The sequence below is a fragment of the Microtus oregoni genome, unplaced genomic scaffold, assembly GCF_018167655.1.
Source record: "Microtus oregoni isolate MIOR12 unplaced genomic scaffold, Mior012 000029F_ref0000214, whole genome shotgun sequence".
Lineage (NCBI taxonomy): Eukaryota > Metazoa > Chordata > Mammalia > Rodentia > Cricetidae > Microtus > Microtus oregoni.
The window spans coordinates 21,394,069-21,413,192 of NW_024543088.1; the positions used below are offsets into that span (position 1 = coordinate 21,394,069).

The following is a 19,124-nucleotide window of genomic DNA, read 5'->3' on the forward strand; positions in this document are numbered from 1 at the left end:
TCCAGGTTGGCATTTAATTTGAGAATATTAGAGGTATTTTGTTTGGATGTGACCTTGATAATGATCCTTTCAGTGTCAGAACCTTCTGACCTCCCATCCCCTTACAACACTCCCCGCACTGCAGAGGTGATCGAGTGATGCATTTTCTGCTGCTCAGGAGAGAGGGGTGCAGAAACAATGCACCGAGAAGCAGCAGGCTCATGGCTAACACTGCACTGCCTCACATTCCCCATTGGTCGTCCAGGTTCCACCTGGGAACGTATGCAAGGACACATTCTTCTGAATTGTGAACTGTTATTCTGGTGATAGCTAGGCCATCATATGGATGGCTGTAACATGAGGGCCGGCTTGTTGGGGTTTCTGTCCTGCCCAGTTCCCACAGCTGGTAAGGTCCCAAAGAAAATCTCACAGAGGTCTACATAAGTTATAAACTGATTGCCCATTAGCTCAGGCTTCTTGTTAACTCCTATAACTTATATTAACCGCTCAACATTCTCAATGTTAGTCTCATGGCTTCATACCTTTTTTGGCAGGGCAGGTCACATCCTGCTTCTTCAGTGTCTGGGTAGGACTGCAGAGGGATAGGCTTCCTCCTCCCCAGAATTCTCCTATTCTCATTGCCCTGCCTCTAATACCTTTCTGGTTTCCTGCCGATACTTCCAGCCTGATTACTAGCCAATCAGTGTTTATTGAAACATAATTGACAGAATATAGAATTGTCTAGCACCATATGGTTGTGAGATTCCCAGCACTCACACTGGCCATGCTATGTTCTAGAATGCTCAAACTTGAATCAAGAATATCTATGTTCATTTTTATAATGAACCAGCTTTTCCTTATTTTTGTGAACAACTCAAATGTTTATCATTATCTGTTGTAACACAAGGAGGATCACACTGTTCCTAGGAAACTGAATTTTGTAACATCCATTACATAAAGATATTAAACAGTCTGCTTATTGAAGACAGAACTGGTGGAATCTTGATGGCTGCCTCTGGACTTGAAACCTTCTGTCTTTTCCCAGAGAATTCCAACTGAAGAGACTCAGTAGTGAGTGTGTGTATGTTCTGGGAACAAGTACCTTCATGTCTTAAACAACAGGGATCTCCAGTTTCATCACATTTGTGTCCAGGCTAGATTAGAAGTCTTCTAGCAGGAAATAGGAGGAGTGTGTGATCCAATAGCAACAGCAATCAAAATGGTAGTGATGGATGATAAAATGAGCCTGAGCATTGGTGACAGAACACCAGATTTCACTTCTAAAAACCCAGCTACCCTTGTTGGATTGAGTAGTATCATTCTTCTTAAGCACATAAATGGCCAGTGTACTATAGATGCTCTCAACACCTTTGTGAACTTCCCTGTTGCTTGGAAATAAAATATTTCTATCCACTCCTTCTGCTGTTTGAATAGAAAAGATTAAAAAAAATTAATATAAAATGACAAATATAGCATTATGCTTCATACCAGATATTACAGCATTTAAAATCTAATGCAGAATTAATTCTTAGAGATATCTAGAGTTTATAGCTGTGTTGACACATGACTTTCATCCCAGCACTTGGGAAGCAGAGGCAGGTGTATCTCTGCATTTGAGAACAGCCTGATCTACACAGAAAATTCCAGGTCACACAATGCACACACAACATCCCTGTCTAAAAAACAAAAAAACAAAAAACGAGAAACTGTGAGACACAAAATTAAAGAAAAATAAATATTAATACATGATATAGATAAGTAGAGTTGAATGAACTAAGGAAATTATCTCTTTTTCTCATTCTCTATGTATTTATCTATCCACACATAAATATATATACACATGTTTGTACTTGAAATATAATACAGTAGAGATTAAGAGTTTGGGAAAGGGGACGTGGGAGTAATAGTCTGAGAGAGAGATGCAAATGCAGAGCTCATTTTTGATTTTTTAAAATTCCACACACACACACACATATGTAAATATTATACTATTGTGTTATGCCTGAAAATTTCCTGGTTTTGTCACTCCTCACTCAGTTCAGTTTTCTGCCATGTCCAGAAATTACACTGTCATTTGACACAAATTTGTGAAACAAATATATACATACAAACATATGTAGACACACATACACCCATACACAGTAAAGTGGAGTGTGAACATCAGCCCTGTTGTTACTTATAGGAATATACCCTATCTTCTTTCCCACACTTGGTTACTGGCACTCTGTACTAGATGCAGGAATTTGAAGCATTTGAAGAAAACACAGAGTAAGGCCTGATTCCCTGCACTGCACCTTTTCAGGTTCAAAGGACTTTGGGGCCAGTTAAAGTGAAGCAAGTTCCTGTTGTTACACTCTTCCAGCAGTAGAGGGTGGCAGGAAAACATCTAGAAGCCCCAAAGGGAAGACTAGAAATGTGCAGTACAAGTTGAGCAGGAGAGGCTAGGCTAGGATTTCTGAACGTGTCATGGGAGATTTTAATGTCAGTGATGAAATTCTGATAGTCACATAACCTTGTCATTCAGCACACAGGCAGAAATCATGCATAGGGAGAGGCTCACTGAGAAAATGCTCAGGTATAGTAAAATACCAGCCATGAGCATCAGTAGCACTGTCATTGCTGAATTCATTGGCAAAGCCATTCAGAGTACAGTGGGAAGTTCATCATGGGAGAACTGACTACCTGGGCCTGTTTCTGGCACTCAGGATCATAGACTCCTGCATGTGATTGGCATCTGTCCTGGTTATCAAGCCATCAACTATTACTTATCTCTCTCTTAGGCACTTCCAAAGACATACTCCTGAGCTCTTCCCTTCTTACCTATAGGCAGATTGCCATTAGACTGAAGCATATGGGCTCTGGTAAGTCTAAAATAAGGAAGGTGGCAAGCAGGCATCTTCCCTGGATGAAGAGTTCAGTGTTTGTTGGAAATACCATGAATGACCTGGACACTAACCTGATTCAAAGCATACCTGTATTAGTTCAGTGTCAGCATTCTTCCTGATGGAACCCATGACTGAAGCCCTTCTGGAGCACAACTTATTGCAACCTTGATCTCTTTCATACACACAAGAACTAAATTGTGCTTATCAGAAAGTCTTGTTTCAAGCAATTTTAACAAGGCTTTCAAAGTCACTGGCACAAGATTTTTAAATTAATTCCTGAAGCTGGGTGCTAGCCTCCTCTAAGAAGAATGGAGTCAGAGAGGAAAGAGACTCCACATGAGGATTGACACAGGACTTCTGATGACTTCACAAAAAGATGATTGTATACCACACCAATATCACACAGATATATACTTAACAGCAATTCTTATAGTGCAGGGCTACATTTTACTGGAATAACAAGACTGAATCACAAATATAGCTCATTAATCCAGAGAGAGGAAGGCAAATAAATGTGACCAGCCGCATTACAGCTTTTGCTGAGTTAGATGCCAGTAGTGGTTTCTCAACAAGACGAAAAACACACCCCAAAGGTGATAATGGAAGGTGTACAACATTGTTTGACCTGACTTGGCTGAGTTAGGAGACTATCATGGGTAAATTCCTGTAGGGTTGTTGTTGTCAGAGAATAGAGAAGCTTAGGGGGAATTCTCAGCAAATGAACACTTAAATGAGTTGGATCCCATCCTTCCTCATTAATTTTGGCATTACAGTTTTGAAATATTTTCTACACAGAGGCCTCAGTGGGGAGCCCCTGCCAGGCAGGGAGCAAATTTGCATAGCCACCAAACATCCTCTAACTCCAAAAGGCTTTAAAGAGAATAAAAGCCCTTGTAGCCTGGCTATACTGAGACTTCTAAAATCTATAACTCTGTGGCATCTCTACCATGGCCTGGCTCTCTCTCCTGTTCCCCTTCATCTCTTTCTGCACAGGTGACCTACTAAAGACTCAGTTTGCTAATTCAACCCGCACAGGATACTGTTGCCCTGCTCTGAATCCTGAGTTCTGTTCTGGTAGAGTGTTGAGTTGGAGCTCGAAAGGACATTGTTCAATATACTCAGCATCCTTCTCTATTCTCTTGCAGGTTCCATGGCCTCCTATGTACTGACTCAACCTTCTTCACTATCAGTGGCCTTAGGTCAAACGGCCACTATAACCTGCTCTGGAGATAAACTCTCAGATGAATATGTTCAGTGGTACCAGCAGAAGGAAGGCCATGCCCCTGTGCTGGTCATATATGGAGATGATACACGCCCAGATGGCATCCCAGACCAATTTTCAGGCTCCAACTCAGGGAACAAGGCGACCTTAACTATTAGCAAAGTCCAGGCTGGAGATGAGGCTGAATACTACTGTCAATGTTGGGATAGAACTAGTAGTGCTCACAGTAACTCATGCAGATGAGGAAGAAAGACACAAACCCTTCTCTCCTGTGACAGTGGCAACTGATTTCCTAGTTCACTTTGCCAAGTTGTTTCCCTGACCTTTGCTAAGATCTTTGTATTCTAATACAAAATGAACAAGCCTGCATGTGTAATGTGAACTGCTGAGTATCGTTCCTCAGACTCTATCAAGCAGAAGATGTGGTGACCTTTAGATTCCATCAGATAAAAGATTTTGTTCCTAAAATATAGCAGATTTATTAAGATATATTTTGTGAACATAGTGCATTTTTTGATTAATTTTTTCTTAAATATTTTACATCTATTCTAATTATATTCACACTCACCTTTCCTCCCTCTTTTCCAGGTTTCCCTTGAAAAACACTATAATGGAGGTTGTAAAATATAAGAAATGTTTCTGCAGCCTAACAAGTGTGCAGTTAGAGCTGGAAAGACAACTCAAGAAGGAAGAATTGCTTCATTCTCTCCTACCAAACCAACTGTGAAGACTTATTCTACCTTGAGACCATATAGCAAATGCCATGTAATACATTCCCTACTGTCACAAAAAAGAGACATGTCTATCAGGTTTACTTTGAAAGAAAATATTATTATGTTCATATAAACACTAGCAGGAAGATGAACCAGGTACTCAAGGGGAATTGCACCTTTCAACCAGAACATATATATGGAGATAGAATCCTTGATTAACAAAGATACTGCCCAGCACACTTCCTTTCTGCCCAGTGCACATGGATCTTATTTTCTCTCCTCCCAATGTCTTCCTACACATGGATTTCTGAAATACTGTGTTTAATGGGATACAAGTGATATCCTTCAACATTGTCTTTGGTTGTAGATCCACGAATAAATTTACTTCATTCCCTCACAACTGTGTCTCCAGAATCTTGGCTTTGAATAGCAATTCCATTGATTTGAATTCCATAACACTGTTTGACCATATACTTTTCCCCTTTCCCATGAGTGCAAGAGAAACAATAATAATCAGTTCTGGCTCTGCCTTCTCATCTCTGCGACTGCCTTTTCATTCTAGCACCCATCAAGGTGGATTAAAAAAATGTGTTGGAAAACTATATTCCAGAGGAAAGTATGGAATTGTGGATGGGAAGACACTCAGTGTTTTTTTTCTGGTAATGTCCTCATGTAGCACGGGGCTAAAAGAGACCATTTAAATATATAAAAAGTAGGAAAAAAACAGCAGCCTTTATTTTCAAAAGTAGAAAAATTATTGAACTTTGAAAAGGACATAATTGATTTTATAAAAATGAAAATAGCAGTGTTTATGATTATGAACAAAGGTACACTAAGTGATATGAGCTGTATAATCCTCTTAATGCTTTTTGACGGTCATTTGAGACCTTGTAGGACACTGTCCTCGGGCCTTAAACATTCTACCATGTTTCTCTGAGGCTGATGTATTGCACTGATTGTGGTACCACCAAGGAATATTGAATACATTCTCCTTAGCGAAGGGACATTTCTGAAACATTTCTTGGAGGCTATCTTCCACTGTGGTTTCCTGTGCAGACTGAACATAGCTATTTTCTGTTTAGTTGCACTTTCCTCCACTCTAGTCATTGTAAGGACAAAGGATGAATGTGAATTAAAGGTCCAGGTCATGAGGAAGCAGGTCGTGACTGTCTCTTATGAGAGTATCACAGGATCGGAATTCATTGGTATCCTTACAATTCTTCTTCCAGAGATAGCATATGATGAGTTGAGAGGGATTCAGGTTAGACTTAACCAGATGTTCTCCATCAAAATAGTCAGAGGGTCTGTATGAGTGTCTTTGCACATGCACACGTAGTTTATATAAAAAATAAGTAAAAATCCCCCCAAAATCTGAAAAATCATCTTTTTCAGGAATCTATAATTGCAAAACAAAATCTTATACTGAAGATATTGAAAGTATGTATCCACAGTCCAATAGGGGGCACTGTGTACTTCTCAAAAATTGTTAAGACCTGAAATTAACTACTAACTCGAACTAAATCTTCTGGCCCAGGCTGACACCCAGAATCAGAGGTTACAGCACAGCAGGTGTTTCCTCAGAGCTGCCCCACCTTCCCAGGGAGTAGAATTTTTCCCTGGGCTGAAAAGATGTAATTTAGTGGTGATGGTGATAGTAAAAGACTCATACTGCAGCAAGTCACCATTTCCCCAGTACCCAGAAAACCCCAGACCAGCAGCATCTGTGAGTCCTGGGATCTTTGGAGATTTAAAGCATGAACTGGATACCTGTCTCATCCTCCCATATTTCCATAGTCTCTGTCAAGTTTCGATGAGATTAAAAAGGCCTGCCTTTGGAATGACTCCTCTCATTCGTTGCCTCGGTTTTTTTTTTTTTTTTTTTTTTTTTTTTTTTTTTTTTTTTTTTATCTAACAGCTCTTTCTCTCCTCCACAGGCTGTGGTGACTCTGAAGAATGAGGGTCTCTAGCAGTTACTGATAGTCTCTTTCCACACTGGTTCCAGAACAAGCCTCTAGACTTGGATTACCTTAACAACTAACAGGCACTACCACTCTTCCATCACTTTTTATATTAAACCTTATCTTCTTCGGTGGCTTAGAGTTACAAGATGAAAGACAGTGCTGAAGGCTACTGCATGCTATGCTACAGTGGTGCTCATCACAGTGAGACATATTAGGAGAATAAAGACAAATGTATATTTGCTTGAGCTTGGGTATAAAAGTTGTCCTGTGATAATGGCATTCCATGACCAGGCACTGTTGCCATTGTAGTTTTAATTCTCCAAAGACAAGAATGCGAAGGGAAGTATCTCCCTTCATTTGTGTCTTAGTTAGAACAAAAAAGTAGAGATATTTGTCAACTGTTGCAATAGAGAATAAAAACATAAAACCAGAAGTAAAGTATTTTATTCCTCCCATATGCATTTGCTTGTAAGACTAGAGTCAACAGATCTCCAGAGAATAGCATTCTCTATGATGTTCTTTTTACAACTAGATTAAAGTGGAGTAACAGTCCATTCTTATTTTACAGCTATTGGTATATTATCTCTCATTTGAAGAAAATAAAATTCATTTTAAGCTTTTAAAAATTATGAAACTATATATCTTTAATATATATAATGACATTATAGTATATAACACATGTCATATAATAATATATGCTATTATTTTTAACATATAATATGATTATCTTATGAATATATGTTATGTTATATATAATTAATGTATAATACAGCCAATATACTATATATTACATATAAAATTAGTATATATCATTAGATGATATATGAATATTATATTAGAATAATATAGATGAAATAATTTCTTCTCTGACATTAGATTAACATACTTCCCCTTAGGGAAGATATGGTGATGTGATAAATTTGACTACCATTGTATATAATCTCATTTTAAGATTGCAAGTACTATTGTAGATGTGTTTAGTCAGACGAGCTCATGCTGAAGCACAGTGAGTCCCTGTGCCTTCCTAAGATGGCTCTGAGATCACAGGGATGTAGCATTGGATTGACATGAAGACTGATGTGTGTGTAGGTCTCTGTAGCTGCTGACCAATGAAAACCTAAGATTGTTCACAAACATCAGGGACAAGGAGGGAAGAAAGAGGTGCCATAGGGTGTCTAGACAGCCATTTTGCATATCTGTTGTCCAGAAATAAGCATGTGATAATACAAGTCACTTGTTTTAACTCTCTCTTTATAGGTTGGTATGTTGTTGATGCAATCTCAAGGAACAAATTGGGCAATAATTTGTAATGAATTTGTTAATTTGTGCACAGTTTTTAAATCTTCACTCCCATTTTATTAAGAAAGATATTGACATGTTGACTTGCTTTATGACTAAAAACAAACTCTAATGTTAAACAATTTTCAGTCTTAAATGATAAACGTATTGCTCCTATTTCAATATTTTAGTATTGTAAGCAAGGGTACCATAGTGCAGCTTCTAGAAGATACCTTTTCTTCAATGGCATCCACCTGTGAAGGTGTGATCACACAAGTATTACCTTGCTATAAGGATCTCAATTTTGAACAATTGGTGAAATATATGACACTGAGGGACATGCCTGTTATTTTTAGTGGGAAACCTTAAGAAAGTTATTCCTGTCATATAAAGCACAGACTGGAATTCAGGAAGTTCTTTTGTTATACATGGTAGTAGGAAACAGTAACTAAAGAAAAAGGAAAAGTTCATAACTTGAAAGACAATAGTTTGTAGCATGTGATAATTCAATACTTACTAAAACTCAAGATGCACATGGATCCTGTATATCTGTAGGTCTCAATTGGGGTCTACCATCCTTTACTTGTGAAATCTTCTTTCCCAGGTAACTCACATCAATATATGAATTTCAATAATATCAAAGAAGCACCTAATATAAACTCAAAACAACACGTGGGCAGAAAGAGTAGCGAAGTCATTTTGAAATTAATCATATGATTTTAAAATTATCACTTTATTTATTTAGCTACGTATTTATTTAATGATTGAATGTGTGTAAATACCACAGCATTGGTGTGACAGCTAAAGAACAACTTGTGTAAGTTGACTCTTTCCTCCAACAATGGTAGTTTCAGTAATCAACTCCCATTGTGAGACCTGACAAGTACTCTCTCATACTAGCCATGTAGGCAGAGGCTAATAGTTCATTCATGGCCACCCTGACCCAAAATAACACACAGACACTTTTAATTGCAACACTGCTCTGCCAATAGCTTGGACATATTTTTTTAGCTAACTCTTACATTAATTTAACCCATTTATGTTATTCTGCGTATTACCAGAAGGCTCATGGTATACTAGTAAGTTTCGGAAATATCTGTCTCCTTCAGCAGCCACATGACATCTCTCTGACTCTGCCTTCTGCTTTCTATCTCTGCTTGTAATCCCCCTCTTGTTTTGTTCTATTCTCCCCTGTCATAAGCCAAAGAAGTTTCTTTATTCATTACCCAATAAAAGCAACGCATATACAGAAAGATTTTCACACTAGAGCCATCATACAGTTTAAAAGATTCTGAGTAGGATGCAATCTTCTATGCATGTATTCAACCAAGGAAAACAGAACCCTAGCTTCTTTCTTTTTTTCTTCCTCTCTCTCTCTCTCTCTCTCTCTCTCTCTCTCCCTCTCTCTCCCTCTCTCTCTCTCCCTCTCTCTCCCTCTCTTCCATCCTCCCTCTATCTCTCTAGTCTTTCTTTCTTCATTTTTTCTATTGTATTTGTCAATTAATATTTCTCTTTTTAAATTCTTTCATGTAAAATATTTTGATCATATACTTTCCATTTCCCCAGATCCTTCCAGCTCTCTACCCACCTAAATTCATTCTCTTTCAAGCAGATCAAAACAGAATTCCCCCACACAAAAAAATAAAGCAACAACAGAAAACCCAAAACAAAATCCACAAAGTAAAATGGGGAAATCAATCAGACTAAATAAAACAATACAAAAAGTACACATACACACACACACACACACACACACACACACACACACACACACACTTCATAGAGTCTGTTTACTATTGACTAACTACACTTTGTTATGAGGCCTGCCCTGCAGTGAGTTTGGTATTTCAGTAAGACTCATTGGAGATAACTGAATTTCCCTTTTCTGTGTTATCAATTACAAATAAATTTCAACTAAGGTTAAGATTGTTTTATTACTTCTATTTCTTTTTGGTGGCATTTTGTCTGATTTGAACCTGTGCTCGTCTTAAATGCTTGTTTTCATAGTTTCTATGATTTAATATGTGAATCAGTCCTGTTGTGTCTGGAAGATGCTGTTTTTTTTGGAGCCATCAATCATATCTGTCTCTTAAGGACTTACTACCACCTGCTCTTCTGAAAATACTCTGATCCTGGCAGATTGGTTGTCTGACAAAGTCAGGTTAGGTATATTGTTCCTTTAACCATGTGTACATTAAAATATAACTGAGCAAACCCAGATAGTCTTGACATTTCTCTTACTTCTGCCCAACCTCCCCAATGACTAATTTTTTTTATCATGGTTCATTAATTCTTGCCTCCAATTTAGAGCTGTTTCTTTTTTGTGAACTGTCCTTGAAAGATCAAGGATAGTCAGATAAATACTATATTTTGTATCACATAAGTCATAGGGAGATATCACTGAGTGTTTTTTAGAAACCATCACACACAGACATTCTTTGTCAATACTCTCCAATCCTTAAGGACAAATATAGGTCCTCTCTGTTCTTGCTCTAACTTTTTTCTTTATAATTCTGTTTGTATTACCATGTGATTTTCAATTATTTTATTTATAATGCATCAATAGAGTCACATAGTATAATATTTATTATCCTAAATACTATTATTCATAAGTGTGTCTCTGTGGGTCAATCTGCTGAGGAACCAAGTAGAGATAATACACCTGGATTCTTGAGCGATCTGAGAAGAAGCTCACGGAGTAAAATTTTCTGTCCTCAGCATAAGTAGAAAAAGCCCTTGAATAAAGAAATCCTTATAAATTAAACTCTAAAACTTTGGTTCTTGAATTTCTTAATGCTCTGACTCCTTAATACAATTTCTAATTTGGTGGTGACCCAAACCATAAAAAATTTCATTGCTGTTTCATAAGTGTAATTTTCTACTGTTATTTATTATAATGTAATATTTCATCAACAGTATTTCTGATATATGCCTTCTGTCCTGTAGGGGGTCATAAAACATAGGGTAAGAAAAATGGTCTACATAGTGTTCCCACTGGGGAGAAGAAAACTGAAGAGAAGATGCAAAAGTCAGCCTCAGAGGAGGTAACTCTTTCTAACCTTAATCAGAAAATGCTTAGTAGAAAATGCTTTGGAAAAGTATGGTGTTCATAGACATGACAGACCTAAATCTAGTCAGTGGGAATCCATAGGTTTCACTGAAGGATCTGGAGACTCTAAGCTGAGAACACATACATCTACTTTGTGACTGTTCATGATTCAATAGGCCCAGCAGCTGGACTACTGTGATCGCTTGGGCAGACTCAGGAAGGAAGTGTCACCCAGATTTTAATGGCACAAACACCTAAGAAGGAATTTTCTTGACCAAGACAAATTTGAATATTTGCATGAAGGGCCCTTTCAGTTCTCTGAGAAATGTTAAAGGATAAGAGATACCCACACCATGTCTGTCTCAGCAGAGCTTAGTGGTGTCTGCACCATGGCCTGGATTCCTCTCTTCTTCTTCCTCCTTCGTTGTACAGGTAAGAAAAATCATCTGCACCCTGATGTCATTTCAGGGAAACCAAATGACAACAAGGTATGTTATCATCTCTTCTCTCACTCCAGAAGATAATGTGTTTCTCTATTTACAGGGTCTTTCTCCCAACCTGTGCTGACTCAGTCACCCACAGCCTCAGCCTCCTTGGGAGCCTCAGTCAAACTCACTTGTACCTTAAGTAGTGCACACAGCAGCTACAACATTGAATGGTACCAGCAACTGCCAGAAAAAACTCCTAAGTATATGATGTTTCTTAGGAGTAATGGAAACTATGATAAGGGAGATGGGATCTCTGATCGCTTCTCTGGCTCCAGCTCTGGGGCTCATCGCTACTTAAGCATCTCCAACATTCAGCCAGAAGATGAAGCAGACTATTTCTGTGGTGCAAGTGATAACAGTGGGTGACACAGTGACCCAGATAAATGAGGAAGCAGGACAGAAACTATTTTCCTCTCCTCCTAGCAAGACTGGCCTATGGTTTTGAAAAGGATCATCTGAATTTCTTATCACACTCATTGGATAATTTCCTCTTATTACTCAAGGGGATAAATCATAGTTCTGCCTTCTGAGCTCCTTGTGAAAGAGAAGAAATGCAAGAATTGTATTGAGAGCACTGCTCTGTAAAATTAATGACTATGAAAAAATCAAGTCTCTTGTGTACAGAGCTAAGGAGGTGAGAACATTCTTTTTTGAAGTTAGAGAATTGGGTTTAAGGCTCTAGCTGTTACTCACCAATGTTCACAGTAATGTCTATTTGTTGCTTATAAGATGGCTCTCTTCTCACATTCTCTAATTGTTTTAACTCCAGCAAATTCCTGAGGAGTAGTGTAAGAACATTTATGAGGCAGTGTGCTGGGGCCTCCTAGGCTCATGACAAAATAATAGAAACAGCTGCAATGGTTGAGCATTGTCCTTAAATGTACACAAGCTTTTCAATATTGTTCCTGACACTCTGCTTTACTTAGTAAGCTTTCCCAGATATTTTTGAGGGAAGGATAAAAGGACCACCATATGGTTTAGTCTCTGCAAAAACTTTTACATGTGACTTTTCTATATCAGCATTAAGACCTTCCTTTGTCCAAACTGAATCAATCCATCTTTAAAATCTCATACTAGATATTGGACCAATAAATACAAAAAATAGACAAGGCAACCCAATACCATAGGGAAACATCATGGGTGGCCTCTGGAAAGTCCCCGTGATGAATGTGGTCCATTCATTCTCAGGTACTGTGGAGAATGTGTCTCATCAGGAAAATTAAAAAAATCCACAGCCTACTGTAAAAAACAATGGCCTTGGGACTTGTTTTCTACAGCATGCACTGGCTTTTTGGGACATTAGTCTGTTTGGATGCACACCTTCCTACGCCTGGGTAGAGTGGGGAGGGCTTTGGACTTCCCACAGGGCAGGGTAACCTGCCCTCTCTTAAGACTGGAGGAGGAGAGAGGAGGGTGAGTGGGAGAGGGAGGGGATTGGGAGGAATGGAAATTTTTGAATGGAAAAAAAAACTAAACTTCTTAACTCTTAAAAAAAAAACAATAATGGTCTGGATAATGGAATAAATGTGGAGGATGAGTCAAAAACTCCAGTAGGAGATAGGAAATGTATATTCCGTCAAACTTCTATGAATGATCAGAGACCACACCAAAGAATGTGTATATTTTGGTAAGTAATATTTATCCAGAAAGTTGTCTATTTCCTTTAAGTTTTCCAATTTTGTGGAGTATAGATTTTCAAAATATAACCTGATGATCCTCTGTATTTCCTCCATGTCTGTTGTTATGTCCCCCCTTTCATTTCTGATTTTTTTAATTTGGATATTCTCTCTCTGCCTTTTGGTTAGTTTGGATAAAGGTTTATCTATTTTGTTGATTTTCTCAAAGAACCAACTCTTTGTCTCTCGATTCTTTGTGTTGTTTTTTTGTTTCCATTTCGTTGACTTCAGCTCTCAATTTGATTATTTCCTGCTGTCTAGTTCTCTTAGATGAGTTTGCTTCTTTTTGTTCCAAAGTTTCCAAATGTTCTGTTAATTCACTACTGTGTGATTTTCCCAGCTTCTTTATTTAGGCATTTAGTGCTATGAACTTGCCTCTTAATACTGCTTTCATTGTGTCCCATAAAGTTAGGTATGTTTTGTGGTCATTTTCATTGAATTTTAGGAAGTATTTAATTTATCCCTTTATTTCTTCCTTGACACATTCATTCAGGTGAGCATTGTTTAATTTCCATGTGTTTGTGGGTTTTCTGGAATTAGTATTATTGTTGACTTCTAGTTTTATACCATGGTGATCTGATAAGATACATTGGGTTATTCCAATTTTTTGTATTTGTTGAGGTTTGTTTTGTTACCAAGTATGTATTCAATTTTTGAGAAGGTTCCATGAGGTGCTGAGAAGGTATATTCTTATCTGTTTGGATGGAATGACTATTCTATAGATGTCTGTTAAGTCCTTTGAGTCATAACATCTGTTAGTTCTCTTATTTCTCTGTTCATTTTTGTCTGATTGATGTGTCCAGTGGTAAGAGGGGAGTGTTGAAGTCTCCCACTATTAGTGTGTGTGGTTTAATATATAATTTAAGCTTTAGAAGTGTTTATTTGACTTATGAGTGTGCCCATGTTTTGGGGGCATAGATGTTCAGTATTAAAATTTCCTCTTGATGGATTTTTACTGTGACTAATATGAAATGTTCTTTTTGTCACTTTTGACTGATATTAGCTTGAAGTCTATTTTGTTAGATATTAGGATAGCTACACCTGCTTGTTTCCTAGGCCCATTTGATTGGTATATTTTCCCCCAACTTTTACTTTGAGATGATACCTGTCTTTGAGGTTGAGATGCATTTCTTGTATGCAGAAGAGGGATGGATTCTGTTTTTGTATCCAATATGTTAGCCTGTGACTTTTTTTTTTCTTTTTTTATTGAGAAAAGGAGAAAAAAAAAACAAGTTTCCACCTCCTCCCAGCCTCCCATTTCCCTCCCCCTCTCCTCCCCTACGCCCCCTCCTCCCACTCTTCTCCCCCTCCCCCCACTCCTTCCCCCTCCCTCTCCAGTCCAAAGGGCAGTCAGGGTTTTCTGCACTGTGGTAAGACCTAGGACCTCCCACCTCCGTCCATATCTAGGAAGGTGAACATCCAAACTGGCTGGTCTCCCACAAAGCCATCACATTACGTAGGATCAAACCCCCGTGCCATTGCCCTTTGCGTCTCATCAGCCCTCATTGTTCGCCATGTTCAGAGAGTCCAGTTTTATCCCATGCTTATTCAGGCACAGTCCAGCCGGTCTTGGTGAGCTCTCAAAAGATCAGCTCCACTGTCTCAGTGGGTGGGTGCATCCCTCGTGGTCCCGACTTCTTTGCTCATGTTGTCCCTCCTTCTGCTCCTCATTGGGACTTTGGGAGCTCAGTCCAGTGCTCCAGTGTGGGTCTCTGTCTCTATCTCCATCCATCACCAGATGAAGGTTCTATGATGATATGCAAGATATTCGTCAGTATTGCTCAAGGATAGGGTCATTTCAGGTTCCCTATTCTCAACTGCCCAAGGAACTAACTGGGGACCTCAGCTTGGGCACCTGGGAGCCCCTCTAGGGTCAGGTCTCTTGTCAACCCTAAAGTGGTTCCCTTAACTAAGAATTGTGGTTCCGTGCTCCCCTGTCCAACCTTCCTTTATCCCAATCCTCCTGCTTTCCCACGGCCCGACCTCCTTCACTTCTAACTTTTCTCTCCCCATCTCCCCTTACCCCCAACCCACCCCACCCCAAGATCCCATTTTCTCCCCGGCAATTTTGTCTACTTCCCTTAGCCAAGAGGATAACTATATGTTTTTCCTTGGGTTCCCCTTCTTACTTAGCTTCTTTAGATTCACCTATTGTAGACTCCGTGACCCTTATTTATGATTAGAAACCAATTATGAGTGAGTACATCCCATGTTCATCTTTTTGGGTCTGGGATACCTCACTCAGGATAGTGTTTTCTATTTCCATCCATTTGCATGCAAAATTCGAGAAGTCATTGTTTTTTACCGCAGCGTAGTACTCTAGCGTGTATATATTCCATACTTTCTTCATCCATTCTTCCATTGAAGGGCATCTAGGTTGTTTCCAGGTTCTGGATATTACAAATAATACTGCTATGAACATAGTTGTACAAATGCTATTGTCATATGATAGGGCATCTCTTGGGTATATTCCCAAGAGTGGTATTGCTGGGTCCAGGGGTAGGTTGATCCCGAATTTCCTAAGAAACCGAAACACAGACTTCCATAGTGGTTGCACAAGATTGCATTCCCACCAGCAATGGATAAGGGTACCCCTTCCTCCACAACCTCTCCAGCAAAGGTTATCATTGGTGTTTTTGACTTTAGCCATTCTCACAGGTGTAAGATGATATCTCAAAGTTGTTTTGATTTGCATTTCCCTGATTGCTAAGGAAGTTGAGCATGACTTAAGTGTCTTTTGGCCATTTGAACTTCTTCTGTTGAGAATTCTCTGTTCAGATCAGTGCCCCATTTTTTAATTGGGTTAATTAGCATTTTAAAGTCTAGTTTCTTGAGTTCTCTATATATTTTGGAGATCAGACCTTTGTCTGTTGAGGGGTTGGTGAAGATCTTCTCCCAGTCAGTAGGTTGCCTTTGTGTCTTAGTGACAGTGTCCTTTGCTTTGCAGAAGCTTCTCAGTTTTAGTAGGTCCCATTTATTCAATGTTGCTCTTAATGTCTGTGCTTCTGGGGTTATACATAGGAAGCGATCTCCTGTGCCCATCTGTTGTAGGGTATTTCCCACTTTCTCTTCTATCCTTTTCAGTGTGTTCGGGCTGATATTGAGGTCTTTAATCCATTTGGACTTGAGTTTTGTGCACAGTGAAAGATGTGGGTCTATTTTCATTCTTCTACAGATTGACATCCAGTTGTGCCAGTACCATTTGTTGAAGATGCTTTCTTTCTTCCATTGTATACTTTTAGCTCCTTTATCAAAAATGAGGTGTTCATAGGTTTGTGGGTTAAAATCCGGGTCTTCTATACGATTCCATTGGTCGACTTCTCTGTTTTTATGCCAGTACCACACTGTTTTCATTACTGTAGCTCTGTAATAGAGTTTGAAGTCAGGGATGGTAATGCCTCCAGAAGATCCTTTATTGTATAGGATTGTTTTGGCTATCCTGGGTTTTTTGTTTTTCCATATAAAGTTGATTATTGTCCCCTCCAGATCTGTGAAGAATTTTGATGGGATCTTGATGGGGATTGCATTGAATCTATAAATTGCCTTAGGTAGAATTGCCATTTTGACTATGTTGATCCTCCCAATCCAAGAGCAAGGTAGATCCATCCATTTTTGGGTGTCATCTTCAATTTCTTTCTTCAATGCCTTAAAGTTCTTGTCAAATAGATCTTTCACTTCCTTGGTTAGATTTACCCCAAGATATTTAATGCTGTTTGTGGCTATCGTGAATGGTGAAGCTTCTCTGATTTCCCTCTCTGCTTCCCTATCCTTTGTGTATAAGAGGGCGACTGATTTTTTGGAGTTGATCTTGTATCCTGCCACATTACTAAAGGTGTTTATCAGCTGTAAAAGTTCTTTGGTGGAGTTTTGGGGGTCGCTTAAGTACACTATCATATCATCTGCGAATAACGAAAGTTTAACTTCTTCCTTTCCAATTCGAATCCCCTTGATCCCATTATGTTGTCTTATTGCTATTGCTAGAACTTCAAGTACTATATTGAAGAGGTATGGAGAGAGTGGACATCCTTGTCGTGTTCCTGAGTTAAGCGGGATGGCTTTGAGTTTCTCTCCATTTAATTTGATGTTAGCTGTCGGCTTGCTGTATATAGCTTTTATTATATTTAGGTATGACCCTTGTATCCCTAATCTCTCCAAGACTTTTAACATAAATGGATGTTGAATTTTGTCGAATGCTTTTTCAGCATCTAATGAGATGATCATATGGTTATTTTCTTTCAGTTTATTTATATGCTGGATTACATTGATAGATTTTCGTATGTTGAACCAGCCCTGCATCTCAGGAATGAAGCCTACTTGATCATAATGGGTAATTTTCCTCATGTGTTCTTGGATTCGGTTTGCCAGTATTTTGTTGAGGATTTTTGCGTCGATGTTCATGAGTGAGATTGGCCTGTAATTCTCTTTCCTGGTTGAGTCTTTGTGTGGTTTTGGTATCAGAGTAACTGTAGCTTCATAAAAGGAATTAGGTAATGACCCTTCTGTTTCTATATTGTGGAATACATTAAGGAGTATGGGTATTAGCTCTTCTTGGAAGTTCTGGTAGAATTCCGCATTGAAACCATCTGGTCCTGGGCTTTTTTTGGTAGGGAGGTTTTTGATAACAGCTTCTAATTCTTCGCCACCAACAGGTCTGTTTAGATTGTTCACCTGGTCCTGGTCTAAGTTTGGTATATGGTATTTATCTAAAAAAGTGTCCATTTCTTTTACATTTTCCAGTTTTGTGTTATACAGGCTTTTGTAATATGATCTGATGATTCTCTGAATTTCCTCTGTGTCTGTGGTAATGTCCCCCTTTTCATTTCTGATCTTATTAATTTGCGTATTCTCTCTCTGCCGTTTGATTAGTTTGGATAGGGGTTTATCAATCTTGTTGATTTTCTCCAGGAACCAGCTTTTTGTTTCATTGATTCTTTGGATTGTTTTCTGTGTTTCTATTTTGTTGATTTCAGCCCTCAGTTTGATTATTTCCAATCTTCTACTCCTCCTAGGTGAGTCTGCTTCTTTTTTTTCTAGAGCTTTCAGGTGGGCTGTTAAGTCTTCAATATGTGCTTTCTCTGTTTTCTTTAAGTGGGCACTTAGTGCGATGAAATTTCCTCTTAGCACTGCTTTCATAGTGTCCCATAAGTTCGAGTATGTTGTTTCTTTATTTTCATTGAATTCAAGGAAGACTTTAATTTCTTTCTTTATTTCTTCCTTAATCCAGGTATGGTTCAATAGTTGACTGTTCAGTTTCCATGAGTTTGTAGGCTTTCTGGAGGTAGCATTGTTGTTGAATTCTAACTTTAATCCATGGTGATCTGATAAGACACAGGTGGTTACTAATATTTTTTTGTAACTGTGTAAGTTAGCTTTGTTACCGAGTATGTGGTCAATTTTCGAGAAGGTTCCATGAGCTGCAGAGAAGAAGGTATATTCTTTCCTCTTCGGGTGGAATAATCTATAGATATCTGTTAAGTCCATTTGCTTCATTACCTCCATTAATTCTCTAATTTCTCTGTTAGGTTTCTGTTTGTTTGACCTCTCCATTGGTGAGAGAGGAGTGTTGAAGTCTCCTACTATTAGTGTGTGTGGTTTGATGGCTGCCTTGAGTTTTAGTAATGTTTCTTTTACATACTTGGGCGCTTTTATATTCGGGCCATAGATATTCAGGATTGAGACTGCATCCTGATGAATTGTTCCTGTTATGAGTATAAAATATCCCTCTCCATCTCTTCTGATTGATTTCAACTTTGTTAGAAATTAGTATGGCCACACCTGCTTGTTTCTTAGGTCCATTTGCTTGATAAGCCTTTTCCCAGCCCTTTACTCTGAGTAGGTGCCTGTCTTTGTGGTTGAGGTGTGTTTCTTGTAGA

The 19,124-nt window shown here is 38.6% G+C and overlaps 1 protein-coding gene and 1 gene segment (V, D, J or C); both read left to right on the top strand.

Moving 5' to 3' along the window:
• Positions 1 to 19,124, top strand: part of LOC121464736 — a 994,671-nt gene that overhangs the window by 414,747 nt on the left and 560,800 nt on the right.
• LOC121464737 (immunoglobulin lambda-1 light chain-like) overlaps positions 1 to 19,124 on the top strand; it is an 840,936-nt gene that overhangs the window by 264,481 nt on the left and 557,331 nt on the right. Inside the window, exons 1-2 of one of the 5 annotated variants that reach the window (XM_041677783.1) lie at positions 11,459 to 11,519; positions 11,631 to 11,937. The exons of the other annotated variants lie outside the window; for them this stretch is intronic. Of the exons in view, the coding sequence (XP_041533717.1) occupies positions 11,477 to 11,519; positions 11,631 to 11,937 (350 nt within the window). The 5' untranslated portion in view covers positions 11,459 to 11,476. Of the gene's footprint in view, positions 1 to 11,458; positions 11,520 to 11,630; positions 11,938 to 19,124 lie in introns of those variants that run through there. 5 annotated transcript variants of the gene reach the window in all.